The sequence below is a fragment of the Rhinatrema bivittatum genome, chromosome 9 (genome assembly GCF_901001135.1).
Source record: "Rhinatrema bivittatum chromosome 9, aRhiBiv1.1, whole genome shotgun sequence".
NCBI lineage: Eukaryota > Metazoa > Chordata > Amphibia > Gymnophiona > Rhinatrematidae > Rhinatrema > Rhinatrema bivittatum.
The window spans coordinates 16,762,507-16,782,434 of NC_042623.1; the positions used below are offsets into that span (position 1 = coordinate 16,762,507).

The following is a 19,928-nucleotide window of genomic DNA, read 5'->3' on the forward strand; positions in this document are numbered from 1 at the left end:
GGAGCCTCCAGCCGGCTTGGAGAGAAGGTGGGGGCAGCGAAGCAGAGCAGAGATGAGTTTCTGGGCACCCAGCAAAGGGACAGGACCTCTCGGCAGTGGGCGGCAGAAGGGTAGGGCGACAGCGGCAGCTCCATCTGTCCCCTTGCTCCCGGACCCTGTGTCCTTTACTGCAGCAGCAGGGATCCAGGTAGGGCACGGGCTCCCTGCATCCCCCCCTCCAGCCCTCGTGGGCACCAGGTGGCAACCCTAGATCCAGAGTCTGCTCTAGAGAGAGCGCTAGAGCAGGGACACACTTATGTTTACTTATAGGTAATAAATAAATAAATCTTGCATTATGTTTTAGATGAAAAGAAAATCACATTTAACAGCTTCTGGAGTCGTGTGTCGTGCAGAGGGTGAAGGCGCGCTTTTTCGCTTGGCCACAGGTGCCAGACTGCCTGGCTGAAGCGGTGAGAATTGCCTTCCTGGAAGCTGGCAAGAGCAGAGACCCAGGGGGCGATTCTGGAAACAGTTTGGAAGGGGAAATCTCACGCGGGAGGGCTGAATCTTGCGAGCGGTGCTGCAACCCCTGTCTACTGTCCATTCACACGTCTTTCATAAACAGTCATAATGTCTAAATGAAAGCATCAAAGGTCAACCGAAATCTTCCATCTGCTCATCGGATGAAAAGGGGCTGTAGAGTTCTTGCATTAGGAAACGGAACTGTTAATAGGGAATAAGGTGGGCAGGAACCTGCGAGTGCCTGGCTGAGGGAAGGATGGGGGGTGAGGGGAAATAAACGGGAAGGGGATACTATCGTCTCTGTGTAGCCGGTGCAGACCATGGGGCTGAGGGGGGGGGGGGGGGGGGGGAGCTGTTAGCTCGCTGGCTAACACGGCTGCCAGCAAGGATGGAGGAGAATTGGTTAGGGAAGAGCTTAAAACCAGCGACTCGTCAAGAGCAGGCTTCGCTGGATACGAGGTGAGCGCTGCCATCCGTGCGCTTTCTGCAGTACTGTACAGGGCGCGTTTAGCTGCAGGTTTCGGAACTTGGGGGGGGGGGGGGGGGGGGGGGGGCAGCCTGAGGGCCCTTAGGTTTGATTCGAAGTTCAAGTCTTCTACTCTCTGAGTCAGCCGGGGTTGCGGGTGCTGCAGAGGTAGCGCTCTGAGTCCCTGAGCAGAGAGGGGGGCTCATAGTCATTGTCCAGCAGCGACCCCTGTTGGCCAGAATTAGAAGCCTGGTATTCGGCCCCCTGGCCCAGGGCTAGCACTACAGTGACTGGACCAAGAACCTGGGGAGAGGATATAAACATGGTACCTGCAAATGATTCGATTTCTTAAAAGTCTTATTTTTTAAATCAGGTTTTCAACTGATTTGATTTTTATTGGTTCTTATTTTGTTTTGTTTTGGTTTTATTTGAAATTGTGAGTTTATGTATTATTTTGACTTATGTTTATTTTTAATGGTTTAATTTTATATTTTGAGACAGGAAAATGTGTAACGGAAATAAAACAGAATAACTGGGAATGCAAAAGATAATTTTTGGGACTGTCAGGAGTTTCTAAAGGGGAATTTGGATTTAAAGCTAAAGAGAAGTCTACGCAGTGGTGGGATTAGAAAGTGAAGCATGGGCTTACAGAAAAGAGATCGCCAAGGAGGCGCAGGGTGGCACTGAAGGAGAATTCGGAGCTGGAAGATGAGAGGACGGGAAGCAGATGACCCCTGGAGGGGGAAGATTTACTGCCCATTAACGCTGAAGTTCTGCTGGCAGAACAGCTCATGTGGTACTGGAGGGCATGAGAGAGGGCAAAGGGGAGACAGGGAAGCAGAGAGAGAGAGAGAGAGGCCTGGGGTGAGGACCTGGCAAGATGGTCAAGATCCGGAAACCTGGGCAAAGCTCAGAGGGAACCGGAGCCCCCTGTCCAGGACAGTGCTTGATCACCACCCTGTATTTTATATCAGTTGTAGTCCAGTGGGATGACTCTGCACGCTATCTACACATTGTTTAATGTGCTCAGCTGGATTTAATTTAATAAATATGGAGAAGTCAGAAGGGGGAGTGATGGGAGTCCTAAGGAAATGTGAACAAACGGGGACCTGCCGACCTCCATCTACTCTCTGACAGGGACCTGAGGAAACAAGAAGATGATGCTGGCGTAGAATTACTTGATTGCTCTTGCGTTTTTTGCAGCTTGTCCACCGGAAAGCCCTCAGAGTAGGGCAGCTCGGCTGCTGTAACCTCTCTCCTCCTTTGCATATCTTCAGTTTTCCACATTCGGTTTAGTATTCCTTTTCTTCGGATGCCTCGGGGAGGGGGAACCTCAGGGGCAGAGGCTACAGGCCAGGGCTGACAGCGGTCAGTGCTCACTTACCCTAGCCCGCCCGCCCTCCTTCCTCCTGTTCCCTTTCCCATGCCTCCCTCATGCCCACACCCATCATATCTTCATCCCTCCCAGTCCTGGCTTTCCCTTTGAAGCTGCTTCTAAATCGTAAACCCTGCTTCTCCCTGCTCGTGGTCTTCTGGTCTTAAGCGTTTGCCATAAAGCTCCTCCTGCGTGACTTATCCGGTAAGCTCCACGGAGCAGGGACTGCCTCTGATGGGTGTCTGCACAGCGCTCCCTATGGCTTGCAAAGCACTAGAAGTGATTAATAGTGGCAATAAGCGTAGTTACTCCAATGTCAGCACATTATAAATGCTCATGCACTTGCTACATGGGGTAACCATTCCCGGCTCAAACATGATAGATGGTCAATAATACAACCTAAAGCTAATTCCATATCTTGCACTGTGTGCGCTTTCTTTGCCTAAGGCTGTCTCGTTATTGCATTCCATACGGTGACTAGAATAAATATATATATATATTTTTTTTTATTTAAAATTCAAACATACATTTGTTTTTAATCTAAACCCTTGGCAAGTCCCTGATTAGACGTGAAAGAAACAGAAAACTGAAAAGCAAATTGGTAGAAAAAGCTGAATGCTTAATGAACTGCAATTCCAATTACTCATAATTGCTGCCTATGCAAATTAACTGTTTAAGGCCCACTGACTGCATTTGCTCAGTAAATGAGGACTCTAGTACTGACTTTTTTAAAAGTGTGATATTGGGAAATAAGGATCTTAGTTGTCATTGTAAAGATGTTGGGAGTGACTATGTTAAGAGCTTGCACAAATCTAAATACTGCAAATTTACTCCTTCCAAAAAGACATACCGGCGGCTGGAAATGCAGAAGGACCACACACATCCCAGCAGTCTTTGTGAATTTCATATGATTGGAATTTTTTTTTTGTAATGCTTTGCGTTTTGATGTGTTTGTTTTAATGTTCTTCACCACTTTGGAGAAGATCAGCCAGGGAGATCATTTATTTATATGATTTGCAGTCCCATAATTAATATGGGACTGCCCAGAACGGTCGGCGACTGGAGAACCAGAACTGCAGTATTGTAAGCGGTTTCCTAAACGCTTCTCTCTGATGGAGCGGAGCGGTCTCCGGTGATGCTGTGCCTCCTCTCTTGCTATTTTAGGACCAAAGTAATTTTGCACTTTAATGGTGCACACAGTGGTGATGTCCGTTACTGGCATGGGGGGAGGAGGGGAGCTAGTGTCGGGCTGAGTATGGGTTACCTGGGCAGAATGGATAGTCCAGTTTAAGCTTTTTCCTTTGTTATTAGCATGGTACTGTGTGCATGCTCTTTTTGTCATGGCCTCACACCACAGAAGATGCTATTCCCGCATAGAAGCTAAGTTTTGTGGCTTGGTGTGCGCACTAGTAGCATTCACGCACTAGTGAGGCTAGTTTTTAGCACGGGGGGGGGGGGGGGGGGGGGAAACCCCAGTGCCTTCATCAAGTCCCGTTTTAGTGTGCTGCCACGTGGAAATGTAAGCGCGGGGAAAGCGCTGTTGTGAGGGCGTTCCAGGCCGTGGTCAGAAAATACACACAAGCTCGCGCATTTTGTAAGAGGAGTACATGCATACCTCATCAAAAGTGTCTCCAGTTTTAGGGTGGACAAGTGGTGGAGGGTCTGAGTGAAAAGGTGGAGCTCTGGGTGAACTGGTGCAGGTCCCAGCGGACCTGGTGCTTAGAAGTACGCACACAAGTATTACCATTGGAGAGATTCATGCACACATCGTACAACTTAATAAAATGCCTGCCTCCACGCATAAATTGAGGGTTATTATGTGCACGTTGCTATTATTTCCTAGATAAAATATATGTGTGTCCTTTTATAAAATAGGTGTAAACTATGTGGATCCCTGCCTGTACTAAAACATAAGACATATTCTTTCAAGGCAGAGACTGATGGTATTTTATGAATTGTGTATTTTATAAGCAGAACATAAGACTTGCCAGATTGGGTCAGACCAAAAGGTCCATCAAGCCCAGCATCCTGTTTCCAACAGTAGCCAATCCAGTTCATAAGTACCTGGTAAGATCCCAAAAGGTCAATAGATTCCAAGCTGCTTATCCCAGGGATAGCAGTGGATTTCCCCAAATCAACCTTAATAATGTTTTATGGACTTTTCTTCCAGGACCTTGTACAACCTTTTTTTGTACCCAGCTCCACTAACAGCTTTCACCATATCCTCTAGCAATAAATTCCACAGCTTAATTATGCATTGAATAAAACATATTTTCTACTGTTTATCTTAAATGTATCACCTAGTAATGGACAAAAAAATATCGATTTACCCAGATCTTACAAGACCAACACAAGATCTTAGAAAAAAAATTCTGGCTATGTGCCAAGACGATCAGGCCCTTGGTGCACAATTCATTGTTTAATATCCATGTAACTGTGTTTTGAAATTGCATATTATTAGATATGTGGACTTTGAGCCTTCTCAGCTGAGATTTTTTCTCGATTCTCGCAAAGCTTCGATGTCCAGTGCTAACTCATCAGTTGTCACATTAAGACTTGGCGGATGCTGTCTTTCCATATTTACTTTTTCTCTTTCATGCTTGTTCTATCTTATCTTGGCTTCCCCCTTTTTCTTTTGATGTTGAGCCATATGGAATATGAATTTGTTTTTTTCCTTTTCCTATAATTGCTTGACTTTTAATGTCTGTAGGAGAGAATTTCTGAAACAGGTTGTTTTGTGTTTAATAATAAATTGCAATAAAAATAAAAAAAAATAAAAAGTATCACCATTAAATGTCCCCTTCATTTGAAAGCGTAAACAACGGATTCGCGTTTATCCATTCCACTCATTATTTTATAGACCTCTATCACATCTCCCCTCAGCCGTCTCTTCTCCAAGCTGAAGAGTCCTAACCTCTTTAGCCTTTCTTCATAGGGGAATCGTTCCATCCCCTTTATCATGTTGGTCGCCCTTCTCTGTACCTTTCCTAATTCTGCTATATCTTTCTTGAGATGTGGTGACCAGAACTACAATCAATACTGAAGATGAGGTCGCACCATGGAGTGATACAGAGGCCTTATGATATCCTCTGTTTTATTCTCCATTCCTTTCCTAATAATCCCCAGCATTCTGTTTGCTTTCTTGGCTGCTGCTGCTGCTCACTGAGCAGAGGATTTCACATCCTAGATCCTATACCAGCTTATGTGTATATTTGCTGACTTATGCATGCTAATCTAAATTTTCCATTAAATGGTTTAGCACACATGCTAAAAAATGTCAGGTGAAAGTTTTAGTGCAGAGTTCCCCTATGTTAATAGCGGCAGGAAGAGTAAATGGTCCTGGTGAATTATTCTCTCATCACTTCAGTAGAGCTTCAGATTCCAGAGAACTGAAGGTCATGCAAGACACTGAAAGGACTTAAGGTTTCAAGGTTTTTTGTTTTTTTTTACTTTCTTTAGACAGCATGTTAGTAAAAGCGTTTGAAGGTGGGTGTTAATGGAATGCATAGAAATATCGACCTTCTGGAGGTGAAATTCACTTTAAACATTTATTTCCTCTGTAATATTTGCAAAAATGCATGCAAGGCAAGTTTCCTCCCCTCACTGTTGCCTCTCCAAGTCCCTCTTCCCATCTCCTGGCCCTGAGGATCTCACTGGATCCTTGCCAGTGCAATGTGTCCCATGCACACACTACATATTGAGTCAATATTTAAAAAAAAAAAAAAAAAAGCTCCTAAATTTAAAGACTAAGGGGGTCATTTTTCAAAGCGATCACTAAAAAGGGGCGGCGTCAAGACCGGAACAGGAGGAGTCGGGAAGGCACCAGGGCGAACACCGTGAAGACAGCGTGGAAGGCGAAAAGGTAAGGAGCCTTTTCGCTTCCAATTTCGCGCCCACATAGCACCACCTTTTACGATGGCGCTATTGGGTGTGAAAGCCAGCAGCGATCACACTGTGGAGGTGCGATCGCTGCCAGCTATCGCAGGCCCGCCCCCCCCCCTGTACCGTGCAATTCACGCCGCCGCGGTGTCTTAGAAAATCTAGGCCTAAATTAGGTGCTTTAAGTTTTCATTTGAAAATTCAGGTACATTTTTCAGGCCTGCCATTTATATGCCTAGATTCAGGCTCCTGAATTACGTGCTTAGTTCTGAAAATCAGTGTTAAGCTCCTAACGTGTTCCCCCCCCCCCAGTAGCCACCCACTTTTTAGGCTCCTAAATTTGAGAGCTTGATGAAACTAGGAGCCAGATTTAGGCACTCGGCCCTCCTAAATTTTCAAAAGGGCTAATTCAGGAGCCTAACTCCTAAAGTTAGAAGCCTAAAGCCTTTGAAAATGGGTCCCCATTGTGGTTGGCAGGGGAGGCAGCTGGACTGAACCATGTGGGATGTGCCAGGGGTGATTTACTCCTGTGCTTAATGGGGAGCAGCAAGGAGAGGAAGTTGGCTTATCCCATCTCCCCCACAAAGGAGTTGGAGCTGTGCAATTTCCCAGAAGGAGTCGCTGCCACTCATTTGTCTTATTGACTACCAACCCGTACAACTTTCCACCCTTTCATTCGGTCAAGAGTTTTCCATTCAGGGTGGTCCCTTTATCCTTAGCTTCTTTTCCCTTGCGGCGGGGGGGGAAGGTCTGTCTATTTTTTGGGGGGGGGGGGGGGGGGGGGGGGGGGGGTTTGCAAATTTTTGGTGCTCTTTAAAGTTTGCCAGGAGGAAACTGGGAGCTGTCAGCTTCATTCTGGGGTTTGCTGAACTGGCAATCCCCTGCCACAAGGGCAAGCCTTTTGGAGGAGGAGAGTGCCAAGCCGGTGACTTAACAGGGAGATGAAAGGAGGAAGAGGAGCAGAAGGGAGGAACAGGGCTAGATTTCAGGTACCCGGGGTGACCCAGAACTGCCAATCTAAAGGGGATCCTACAGTAAAAGTCACCTACAGGGATCCTGAAAGTGTGCAGGTGCCTGTAATAAGATGAATATCATGGATGCATTATTCGGAAACCTGTGTAACGGGTTTGATCATTACCGCCGAAGGATCTGGCTTTTAAGGATACTTTTTTTTTTACATGTCGAAACAACACTTAAAAGACTGATGAAACTTCAAGGAAAACACACAAGGGACCTGGAGGTTACTGTGACGCTGTGACTGTGCCAGGCCTCAGCTAGCCCCTGCTCGGCGAGGACATGAGCGGGTGGTGAGGGAGGGTGGGCGCTAGCGACTGCATCTAGAAGACACAGCAGGGGGGGGGGGGTCGGAAACCAGTGAGGGATGGAGAAATCAGATCACAAATAATACTCGAGCAGCCAGAAGCTTGTATTAAGTTGATAGCATTGTTTGTCTCCAGGCTGGATCCAGCTGCACCACGCCACTGTAATGCTTCTGAAACGGGATTGCTTGACTGGCCGCCACCCGCCCTGCTCCTAATGCTGGCGCCGCCACAACACCTGCGTACAACAGAACGGCACTCTGGCTGCCTCCACTGCAAGCCGAGGAAAGGGAACCCTTTCTCCACGGCATTTCTGCAAAAGAAAAATACTACAGGTCATCACCCCTAAAGATTAAGCTTACAGGTATTTTATAGCAAGTTAATGAGTGTTTCTACTGGGGAGGTCTCTCGCCCTTTGAGAGCACAGCACACAAATTCGGCTTTCCTAGATCCACCTGTCTCAGTCTTCATAGCCAAATCTGCGCCCACTGACATGGAGCAAGGACCTGTAACCCTAGGCTCAAGTACTGAAAATGGTGGCAAAGATTTCCCTGTTGGAGAAGGGTCATCTTCCCCAAATTTATTTAGTGGGTAGGGCAGTTAGGTCATGCAGATGGTGGGGTGGACCTGAACAGAGACAGCAGTGGTGGTGGTGATGTACCACAATCATTCTCCTATGCCTGGGCAGGGAGACGTCCCCCCCATCTCCCCTCCGTGAACTCTGACCCCATGCTATCCATTAGTGCTGGTGTAAATAAAACACAAGAGGACACCGCCTCCAAAATGCCAAGCTCTTAAAACTGTTTTTCTGGGCCTTACTGCCAGCAACCACACACACACACACAGCGGCAATACTGAATATTCAGAATTCATGGGACCCAAGAGGCAGGATTTTATCATCGTCTTCCCCACAACATTCATCAGGATTCCTCCGACAACCTGCCCTGACCACCCAGGGTTAGGCTAAACTCTCAGATTCCTCTTCACGTTTACCTCAGTCCCAACACTCTAATCAAGGAATGGGGTTCACTCCTCTGCACATGAAAATTCACATCCAAAAGGGGGACAATGCACTTTCTGCTCCCCACAATACTCGCAACTCCTACTCGGGTTCCGTTCTCGTAGCGCGTAGGGTTCGGCCGGCATCCTCCACGTGAGGGACCGCTTGGGACATTCTTCATGTCAGAATCACCCCCATACTCCTCCTGCTGCTCCGGACCCTTTCTCCAGAGGGAGGTTCCACCTCCTTTTCACCCCAGCTTCTGGTTAGGCCCCAGGAGGAGGTGTTACGTCTGGCGGTCTGCGGGCCTGTTCCGCGGACCGCCACCCTTCTCTCCAGCCACCAATGCTAGGGGACACCCACCGCGCCCCCACCTCCATCTTCCCCGCTGGAGTTCCCGCTAACTCGCGACCCGGCCTACCTCCGATGCTGCTTCTGCCTCCTGGGGGCACGTGCACCGATGACTCCCCTTTTAAAGGGCCCTGAGGATGAGGTCACCAGCTGAGGCCTGCAAGAGGCCACCTCGGCAGCCCTTCCACGCCTCGGCAATAGGTTGACTCCATAAGAGAAGCGCATTGCCTCTGCATTCCTGGTTCTGCTGTGTGTTGTTCCGTTCCTGGTTCCTTGGCGGTCCGGTTTGTGTTCTGAGTTCTTGTCTTCGTGGTCAGTCTCCACCTTCATCTGTCTTCAGCGTCTTGTCTTTCTCCTGTGGTCCCTCATCTCCCCATCTCATTGGACTGGACTTCTGGATCTGACCTTGGATTGGACGATGCTTGACCTCCACCTGCCACCAACCTCTGCCTGTTTACTGTTACTATCTGAACTCTGCCTGCCCCGCCCACTGCCTGAACCACAACACTGAGTGAGCTCCGCCTGCCTCTGACCGCAGCCTGATCCCGACCCTGCTCGTCTACCGCCTGTCCTGGTCACTTGCTTGTCCAGGCCCCATTGTCTTCTCATGCTGACCTGCAACGTCTTCTACGCCATGGATCTTCACCTCCCTCAGAGGCTCGTGCCTAATCCCAGCTGGTCCTGGCACCTGAGGGCTCTACCTAAGGGGAACGAGGGCTGGTGTTGGTGAAGCTGCAGCTGGGCTTCTGCTTCGGCCAGCTCCACCAGCCGAGGGCGGGGACCTGCAGGGCTGCTCCTCCCTGCAGGCTGCGCCAACTCATCCATCGCGGTCCAAGGGTCCACGCCCGCAACAGGAGGAAAAAGAAACCCATCTCTATTCCACGGTCACGGGCCTCTCCTCCTTCAGGGGGAGAAGCCCCTGGAGGCTCCTGCTCCCAATGGGGGGAGTCCCCAGGCCCAGCCCGCAGGCTGGTCACTACATCCCGCAAGCCCCATTCCCTTGACAGACCCATTCAAAAAGGGCAGGACCCACCGACAAGCTGGAAAGAGGCCTCACAGAAATGGGCAATGCCTGCCAAAATCTACTCACCTTTATACCCCCCTCTGAACCCCTTTCCACCAATCACACACCCTGGGGCTCTCAAGGGAACGCTCACGCTCCTTACCCTCAGCCATATTGACACTTCATCTTACCGTGCTGGCTCTTCAAATGCAATCCACTGGTCATTCGCTAGCATCGCAGCTGCAAGCAAACAAAACATTTCCCACGTGAGTCACACACGACCCAGAACATCTGCTGCAATTAGAAACCCCCTCCATTTTGGAGGTCTCCCCATAGGTAGAAATCGCTGAAGTGACAGCGGCCCTCCGTGCGCCAGAGGTGACCGCATCCCCTGGGTGTTATTTACTCTGAATGGCAGAAAAGGTGTTAAAGGGCTCCTAAGCCACAGAGAATCCCAGGCAGCTTTTGTACAGGGCCGACTCGCCCTCCGTGCCCCCCACCTTCAGCTCAGGGTGGATCCCCCCCACTAGTAGCTGTCATCCGTCAGCAGCCATAAAGTTTCTGCCCAGCCGATGCGGAGGCCCTGAATGATTTTCCCACATGGACGGACGCCCTTTGCTAAATCGTGTGTGGGGTGAAAGCAGGAGCACAGAAAGCCTGCCTTGGTGAGACACCTGCTAGATTTTCACTGGAGACTTTGTGGCTTTGCCCTTGCTTTACACCCCTCCCCCTCAAAAAAAAAAAAAAAAGAGCACTTGGTCCTCCCTGCCTGTGACTCTGTGCCGTCACAGGTCTTACTGGAACTGTGGTGTCCCCCTATGGGGTGTGACCCAAATAAAGTCAACACACCTACACCTGTCTTTCAAATCTATGCTCCCTTCCACCGTCAGACTCCAGACCACAGACTCGCCCTTGGTTGCAGGGATGTGCTTACATTTGAAATGACAAAAAACAGCGTCAACGACATTGTCTATCGTTTATAGACCGAAATGGTAGGGGAAAAAAATAATACACACATTTTCGTTTTTAATTTGCTATCATTTTTAGTGCGCACTATTTCCCAAAGTTTAAAAAATGGAAATAAAACGGCAGAAACCACTAACGCAACGAAATTCGGGTGAGGACCTTCCCTCCAACACTACAGTATGAAATGAAAATAAACGATTATCTTTCGGCCTGCAGGCCCCCATGAGTTGGGCAATAGTGAAGAAGCACAGCGCTGGAAACGCGGTCGGACCGTCGAGAGACAGCGCCGAGGTTCAAGCTTTTGGTCTTTATCCTACAGAGCCCTGTGGCATCCGGCGCGCCCTGGGTTAACCTGCAGGGGCCGAGCTGCGCCCGATGCAGGTTCTTACTTCCACGGAGCCACTCGTGGCTTTTTACGGCTGCCCTGGCAGCGCCTCCAATTAGCTTTTCCTTTCTTTTTAGTAGTGCGCGCTGAGTGGCGGTGGGCACCTGAAAGTGAAGTTATCCTCGGCTGCAGTTTGCTTTCTTAAACCTTTGTAGAAGTTAAGAAAAAAAAAGAAAAGGGCAGGAAGCGTGCTCGTGGTGAGCGAAAACACCGCCTCCGCCAACTTACTCCAGGCGGCTGCGCTCTCTCCATACCAGCAGCAGATGACCGCATGCACGGGGGAGGCCACAAGCCCGGCCGTCACTGCGCTGAAGGCGGTCGTTCTTTTTCTTGTCCTTTCGGTTCTTCGCTGCAGGCTCAGCCTCAGCCTCCCCTGCCTTTCACCTGCTGAGGTGCAGCTCGTAGCCACTTGGCAACATTTCACGGAGATTCGCTGGACTTCTTTCAGGGTCTTGGGCATGGGAAATGACAATTAGCATTATAGATAGATATATATATATATATTTTTTTTAAATCTTTCAAGCGGAGGTTGCACCGTGCCTTTTCCGCCCCTTCTGTGCTGTAAGGCTTGAGATTAATTCAGGACCCCCCCGTCCCGCACAGGAAGGAGTTTTACCCCAATCATATCAAGCGGTCACAGTTCCCAGACCCCAGTGACAGAAAAGATAATGCCAGACACAGGCATCCGGAGGGGGCGGGCCACACTGCGGGGGATCTGGGGGCCGGAGAGCAGCGGGTGCACCTTCTGCAGCCCTGCGCCTGACTGCTCCTTTGAATAGCTATGGGGACTCGGTACAGCTACGCGGTTAAAAGTAGCAGGGGGGGCCCAAGGCATCACCGCTCTCTTCCTGCTGCTGCTTATCAGCCCAGAAAGGGGATCATGGGAGCAAGGAGAGGAAAGACAGAGACCGGTGGGGGTTGGGCAGGGGGATAGAAAGAGGATGTGGGGTGAGAAGGGGATGGTTCCCCTCCCCCTCCCCCAAAAACCCTTCCTTTGATCCTGACATCAGGTGGTCCCCTTGCAAGCCACTGAACATTGCCAGCAGCTTTTGCATGGGTGGGATTCTGCCAGCTGGCAGAAGGGCGCACTGTGCTGGAGCTGCCGCCAATAGATAATTTTGGGGAGGGAGGGTGCATGATGGAAGGTTAGCCTGGGGCACTAAATACCCTTGCACCGGCCCTGGCAGCTGGCTTCATTTCTCTTCAGGACAGGCCTGGCCCACGCAGTCCTAGGGAAATCAAAACTACATTTCCATGCTTGCAACAGGACCAGAGCAGGACTGGATCAACCTGTGATCCCTAAACACCCACCTGGAGCTATCTGGTCCTGCATCAGTTTCTGGCTTTGGTTGCCGTGGGCCAGTACTGGAGCAGCTCGAGGCTGCTGGTAATCCGGCAGTGATGCCAGCATAGGCACACGGCTCGCAAGACCCCAGAAAGGCTGCTTGTGGGCAGAAGTCACAAATTGTACAGGCAGGACATCAGGCCCCCCCTGAAGGTAAGAGACCTGCAGGAAATCCCTTTTCAAAGCCGCCTGTAACCGCACATGTGACAGGGCAAAGCAGGCTTGCAAATTAGTCTGGGCTGGGCAAGCTGCTTCCAGGTTCTCTTCAAGGGCAGTTTTACAGATTAATCAAGAGATACCCTTGTTGTACATTCGCCTCCTTTTCTGTTGCTGTTTTCGCTGCCTTCAGGCTTGTGCTGGACTAAGTAATCCTAACTCACCAGTTCTGCTTTCCTCCTCTCTGCCAGCCTTTCGGGTGCAGGACCCACCAGACGCCAGCACTGAAGCTTTCTCGACCTGTCTTGGGTTTCAGTGACTCAGAGCCTCTGTAACTGAAGAAGTGCCCATCCGTCCCCAGTCCATTTCACACTGAGGGCTCCGAAACAGCCAGGATCATGGGCTGCCACAGGTGTCTGGGAGAGGGGATATGCTAAAGTCAGGGTCCTTTAACAGCGCTTCCTTATATTACCTAAAATGGCACAAAATTGTCTTTTTTTTTTTAAAGAGTTGAAGTGCTAAACTTCCTGATCATCTTTTCCTAGCTTACAGCCACAGAACCGGAGGGTAGACTTTCTCTTAGGGAACATCACTGGTAGGAATTCAGCAAATTGTCTGCAGCAAAAGCAGTGAATTTTAAGGGTCTGAATTTTCCCAAGGATAAGGGATTTAATTACTGTTCCAAGTCAGAGATATTATCAGGCACAGTTGGTGGGTCCCTGCCTCAGCGAGCTTACAGTCTAAGACTAGGCCTGAGACAGCGAAGGGTAACATTGCTTGCTCAAGGTCACAAGAAGCACCAGTGGGAGAAACTAGATTCTCAACCCGCAGGTCTAACCTCCATTTTTATCTACTTTATTTATTTAAAATGATTTCCAAATTCACACTGTGACCAGTTTAAGCAGGGGTACAATATTCCATACATAAAATCCACATGAACACCGATATAAGGGCGGGCCACGGCTGACTCCTCCACCACCCTGCTTCAAGCAGAGCAGCTCTGGTGGGCCGGACATGGTGCCCTTCCTTACCCTCATCATGCAAACTGCAGTGCTTAGCTGGGATCTGCTCCAGCCAGTCAGCAGGACCTGGGTCCCCACATAAACGCTTTGCGCCTCGTACGTTTCTGGCCCTCTCTTTCCCCCTGCCCTATTGGCCCTCCGGGTTAGATTATGCCTAGAGAGCCTGTTTAGGGCTCTGTGCTAGGAGCCAGCTGAGAACTGAAAAACTCAAGGCTTTGTTCACTAGCAATGGCATTCCATGGGCTAAGAATGGAGGGGTGGGGGATGCCATTTTAAAATAAGGCCCTAAGACTGCAAAAACCCAAAACACATTTAGTAACATGGTAATCTAGAAAATTGCTGCACAACTGCCTTTTCCAAAGCTGCTTTTCCTCCACAGATCAGTAACATTCTCTCTGCTGTTTAATACAAGCGTGTTTTGTTTTTTTTTCTGGAGCCTTCGTTAAACAGCTTCATTCCTTATAGTGTCTTCCTTCGTCTTAAGAACATAAGAACATGCCATACTGGGTCAGACCAAGGGTCCATCAAGCCCAGCATCCTGTTTCCAACAGTGGCCAATCCAGGCCATAAGAACCTGGCAAGTGCCCAAAAGCTAAGTCTATTCCATGTTACCATTGCTAATGGCAGTGGCTATTCTCTAAGTGAACTTCATAGCAGGTAATGGACTTTTCCTCCAAGAACTTATCCAATCCTTTTTTAAACACAGCTATACTAACTGCACTAACCACATCCTCTGGCAACAAATTCCAGAGTTTACTTGTGCGTTGAGTAAAAAAGAACTTTCTCCGATTAGTTCTAAATGTGCCCCATGCTAACTTCATGGCTCGCTCTAACGTGGTGGAATCATTGGTTAGGGACTCATTGTTTGCAAATGACAGCGCACCAGTAGCCCATTCAGAGGTGGACATCGAGGATATCGTAGGCTGATTCGCCCAGACAGCTAGGTGCTTCGGGTTCACCATCCACCTGAAAAAAAAAAAGACAAGAGTTCAAATATCAGCCAGCTCCCTCTGACCCTTTTGTCAATCCTACAGCTTTCATCGAGGGCAACCAACTGAAGGCAACTGACCAAATCTGTTATCTCAGAAGCAGAGGCGGCTCTATCATGAGGCAGGGGGAGGCGGTAGAATTTTGGAGCGGGAAAAGGGGCCCCTCCAAAACACCTCTACCGCAGCCGCTGCCTCACCCTGCCTCCAAAGTCAGAGCCTTGCACATGTCATGCGCCACCTAAGAGGCTGCTTACAAGCCTCTTCCGCTGCCTATCCCGAGGGCTGGGAGGTGCTCCGGGGGCAGCAGGAGATCGGATCGCTAGCCCAGCCACTCTGCCGAACAAGCTCTCTTGTGATGGGGGCTGCCAGGGACGGAGAGGGGAAGCTGCTTGGCTTTGGGACTTTGGAAGCTCCAAGCCTCTCTCTCCGGGACGGCTGCGGCTCGGAGCTGCGCTTTCTCTGTTTCTTATTCCACCCTTAGGGCTGATCCAGTGCAAAGAAGGAGAAGCTCATGGTGGTGGAGGTGGGGAGGGGGGGATAATAGCAGGGACAGAGGGGAGCATGCACGAGAACCCCTTTTTGGAGCCTGTAATGTCGTCGTCCTACTCTTCCTGTCGCTGCTCTGTACTTTTTCCTTGTAATCACCTTATGCATCGCTTTGGCAGTTCCTGGACAAATTGTCAGACCAGAAAGTTTTCCTAAAATTTGAATCAGAAAGGAAAGAGAGACAGGCTGCGAGGGAGGAACAGGAGGAGAGGAAAGCAAAAGGGAGCCAGAGCCCTGTCCTTTCCATAGTCTGTACATGTAGTTTACTGGTATGCGTTGTTTCTCCTGCATTCATTTTTTTTAAACATTTTATGCATTTACAAATTGTCCTGCCAAGAGCCCAGGGTCGGATCCATCATGAGACAGGGTGAGGCGGCGGCCTCAGGCGGCAGAATCTGCCCCTCCAAAACACCTCTACCACAGCCTCCAAAGTCAAACATCGGATTGGGCAGAGATAAACCAAACCCCTGTCCGATTTGCTCAGTGGCAACACACGTCCCTAACCCCGGGCAGCAGGAGATGACGTCGGGATAAACGTTTATCCGATGCCCGATCCAATGTTTGATGCATTTATCCCAGTGTCATCTCCTGCTGCCGCGAGACTGGCCCCATGGCAGCAGGAGATGACGTCGGGATAAACGCGGCTCCTGCTGCCACCCACCCCACAACTGGCGACCTAAGGGAGGACGCGGTGGCTGACAATGGTCCCCATCCTATTGGCGGCTGAAAAAAAGGCCTAGGCCCTATGAGTGTGTATGGATGACTGCTTGTGTGTGTGTGTGCGAGTGGGTGACTGCTTGTGTGTGTGTGTGTGTTGGAGGGGGATGAGAGCCTGTGTGGGAGACTTTGTGTGTGTGTCTGGGGAGGTGAGAGCCTGTGTGTGGGTGTGTATGTGGTAACTGCTTGGGGGTGGGTGGGTGAATGAATGGGTGCTTGCCTGGGGGTGTGAGAATGAATTGATGCCTGCCTGGGGTCTGTGTGTGTGTGTGAGAATTAATGTGTGCATGCCTAGGGGGTGGGGGGGGGGGGGGGGGGAGCGGTATGAGAATGAATGGGAGCTTGCCTGGGTGTGTGTGTGTGAGGGAGCCAGTGATAGTGAGAGCGTGTGTGTGTATGAGAGAATCCGGGGGAGTAAGACCTTGTGTGTGGGGGGGAGGGAGAGAGAGAGAGGGTCTTAGAGCCTGAGAGAGTGTCAGTATCTGAGAGAGGTTGTGGCTGTGTATAAGAGTATGTATGTGTGTGTGTATGTGGCAGTCTATGTGTGAGAGAGAATGGACATGCAAGTATGTGTGAGAGAGAGGATAAAGTTTGTGCACCCCTCCCCCAATCCACAACAATTTTAGGGTGACGAAATCAAAAGATATCAGCTATGGAGAGTGGGGAATTTTTTTTAATTCTTATTAGATTTAACTGATGAATGTTATTTGATGTGTCTTGTTTTAAAATATTTTGTTTTATTTTTGAGAACATTTTTAAAAAATTGATGTCCTATTCATCAGCCATTTTGAAACATTTATTCTATTAGTATAGTTTTACTGTTATGATTAATGTTATATTTCTTGATTTTATAATGGTTATATCAGGAATGATGGTGTTTCTATTTTTCCATTGTTGCACTGCATACAGATCTGGCTTCTTGCCGTTTCCAGTTCAAGTTTTATTTGCACATTTCTGTTATATTTTACAAGCCGTTAAGCCCGTTAAAACGGGCTACATCCCTCTGTCTCTCACCTCCCCCTCTTTCTCTCTCCCCTCACTCTTCACCACCCCCTCCCTCACCCACTCCACCTCCCTCACCCACTCCACTCACCCACTCCTCCCCACCCCTCACTCTCCTATCACTCAGTCCCTCCCTCCCACTCAGTCTCACTCACTCCCTCCCCCCTCTCTCCCTCCCTCTCACTCACTCAGTCCCACTCACTCTCACTCAGTCCCCACTCCCTCCGTCCTCTCCCTCAGTCCCACTCCCTCCCTCAGTCCCTCCCCCTCACTCAATCCCTCCCCCCTCCCTCTCACTCACTCAGTCCCACTCACTCTCCCTCAGTCCCACTCCCTCCCTCTCTCTCCCAGTCCCACTCCCTCCCTCAGTCCCCCCTCTCCCTCTCACTCAGTCCCACTCCCTCCCCCCTCACTCAATCCCTCCCCCTCACTCAATCCCTCCCTCTCACTCAGTCACTCCCTCCCACTCTCTCTCTCCGTCCCTCCCTCCCACTCAGTCCATCCCTCCCTCTCTCTCTCTTCTCCCTCCCTCGCTACCGCCCGCTACCGCCGTCGCCACCGCCGCCGCTCGCTACCGCCGTCGCCGCCCGCTGCCGGTACCGCCGCTGCTGCCACTGGACGCCGCCATTTTTTTTTCTTTCTGAAGCTGCCTCAGAGCGACGTGCTCGCCCGCACATGCGCGGTAGAGCTGGTCTCTACTGCGCATTTGCGGGCCGTCGGTCACAGGCCATTTATAAGGTAGATTCTATATTTGGTGTTGATCCATCTGTGTTCTACATGTGTGATCGAAGGGACGTATTCTGCTGGCACGCAGTTTCTGTGTAGGGATACAGCAGCCTGGCTTATTTTGTTTTCCTAACAGGGGGTGTATTGGTGTTTTAGAACCTGGTGTCATTTATTTATTTATTTTATTTAAAAACTTTTATATACCGGTATTAGTATGCATACATCATACCGGTTTACAATGTAACTTTAAAGGCAGAAATTACAATGAACAGGGAGGGCGAACAAGGAGGAGTATACAAAGAGCAGGAGGTGGAGGAATTAAAGCAATAAATAAAACTGCAACGGACTATTTACAGGAATATACAAGGCGTAGGCAAGATACTTGCGGAAGTCAGAGTACTTAATCAGGGTAGGCTTGTCGGAAGAGCCATGTTTTAAGTTTTTTTCTGAACTTGGCGTAACATGGCTCTAGCCTGAGAGTGGTAGGGAGGGCGTTCATATTTGTAGTTTTGTCTTTTCAGAGGTACGGTTGTTGCTGCTTGAGTGCTGGCATTTAGTGCTGTTTTGGTATGGGAGGACTATTTATTTAAAATATTTCTAGGCCGCTTATAACAAACATATTGTACTAAGCAGATTACAATGTAAACATAAAATACATCATAGCAGGTTTATTTTATTATCATTGCTGTTCAGTTTATTCAAGGCTTTCTGAGGGCCAAGCCCACATCAAATGTATTTTACAATTGGCCTAATACCAAATGTCTTATTTGCAGAGTTTTCTGGTTGGCACCAATGCAGTGCATGTAAAAATAAGATACCTCTTCCTGTGAAGACTATGAATATCTTTTTTCATGTCCAATCTGTTATTATAATTGTGTGTGGTGAGGATTAGTGTGTAAAGTTCACCTAATGTGCCTGATATCCTTGCACCGACCCCCGACCCCCCCCCCCCCCACACACACACTATTCACCCATTCCCACTTCTCCAGGGGGCAAATGCTGCGGAAATGTGGGAGGCAGGTTGTAGGGTTCCTGGGAGGGTAGCAGGTTTGCCGGCTAACAAGAAATATCATCAGGGATGCACTGTCTGCCATTTCTGACCCTTCCCTTCCCCCTTCCGTAGCATTTCCAATCACCGGAAGGGAAAGACTCCAAGGGGACTCTCCATGATTTGACCTGTGCTTTGCCTTTTGGGGCAGGGGCGGGCAGAGGGAGCGCCGTCTCATCCCTCACCTCAGGCAGCAGATTGCCTTGAGCCGCCCCATGCTTTCCAGCATCAAAGTTAACAATGGGATTATACAAGCATTACCAAGGCACATTCTTCTTTTGGCAGACTCTGTCATCCCCTACGGGATGAGAGAGAGGAGAGACTACTCACTAAGATAAAGTGTACACAGTCCACAGTGCTGTACGGAGAACATTCCTGGATGCTATACTGGCCGAAAGCTCAGGCAACTCAAACAGTTCCATCAAGGGTCCCGGAGACACATCTGTAAGACAAGAATCTCCTTGAAAGGTGCCAAATTTCTATCGCAGAAGGAATGGTGCTAAAAGCTCAACTTTGGCGGGCAGACCACGTCATAAGGATGGAGGGCAGCAGAATGCTCTATGGCCAGCTGAAAAGTGAACACAGATCACAGGGAAGGCCACAACTCAAAGTACAACCTGAAAATCCATAAGGTAGACCTCGCCAGTTGGGAGGACACGGCCTTGGACAGGGTCAGCTCAGTCACTTGGCCGTAAATAACTTGGAAACCAAGTGAACACAGGCACAAAAGAAGAGGAACGAGAGGAAAAAGGCCAGCTCCACAACTTCATCGGCTGCGGGTTTTACGCGAGTCACCCATGTGGTCTCATTTGCAGATGAAGGATTGGACTTGCATCGCATCACCGGACACATGAGTAAATGTAGTCAAAAGGAGGTACCAAAAACTTGCGTATCATCATTGACGGGAGACTCTTCTCACTTTTATTCTCAGCTGTGGGAGTTTTGCTCACCGTACAGAGTAAACACCAGCACCTTATCTGATCACGTACCGGTTGGTTTACAGCATCAACTGCACGGATGGAAGAGATTTTCTGATAGCCTGGGTGATGGTTTCCTAGTTGCCTTCTAATTTCAGCACTCCTAAGTTTGGGGTGGGGGGAAAGAACCATTTGAATATGCCATAGGACTGAAA

General features: G+C 49.4%; 1 protein-coding gene across 1 annotated transcript; it reads right to left on the reverse strand.

The window, feature by feature from the left end:
- Nucleotides 1-1,108: 1,108 nt before the first annotated feature.
- Nucleotides 1,109-11,705, reverse strand: LOC115099027. The gene is made up of 4 exons (XM_029616278.1): nt 11,474-11,705; nt 10,086-10,134; nt 7,630-7,853; nt 1,109-1,296 (listed from the first exon to the last, which is right to left on the reverse strand). Exons 1-4 carry the CDS (start codon nt 11,703-11,705, stop codon nt 1,109-1,111), a joined length of 693 nt encoding a protein of 230 aa, XP_029472138.1.
- Nucleotides 11,706-19,928: the final 8,223 nt, after the last annotated feature.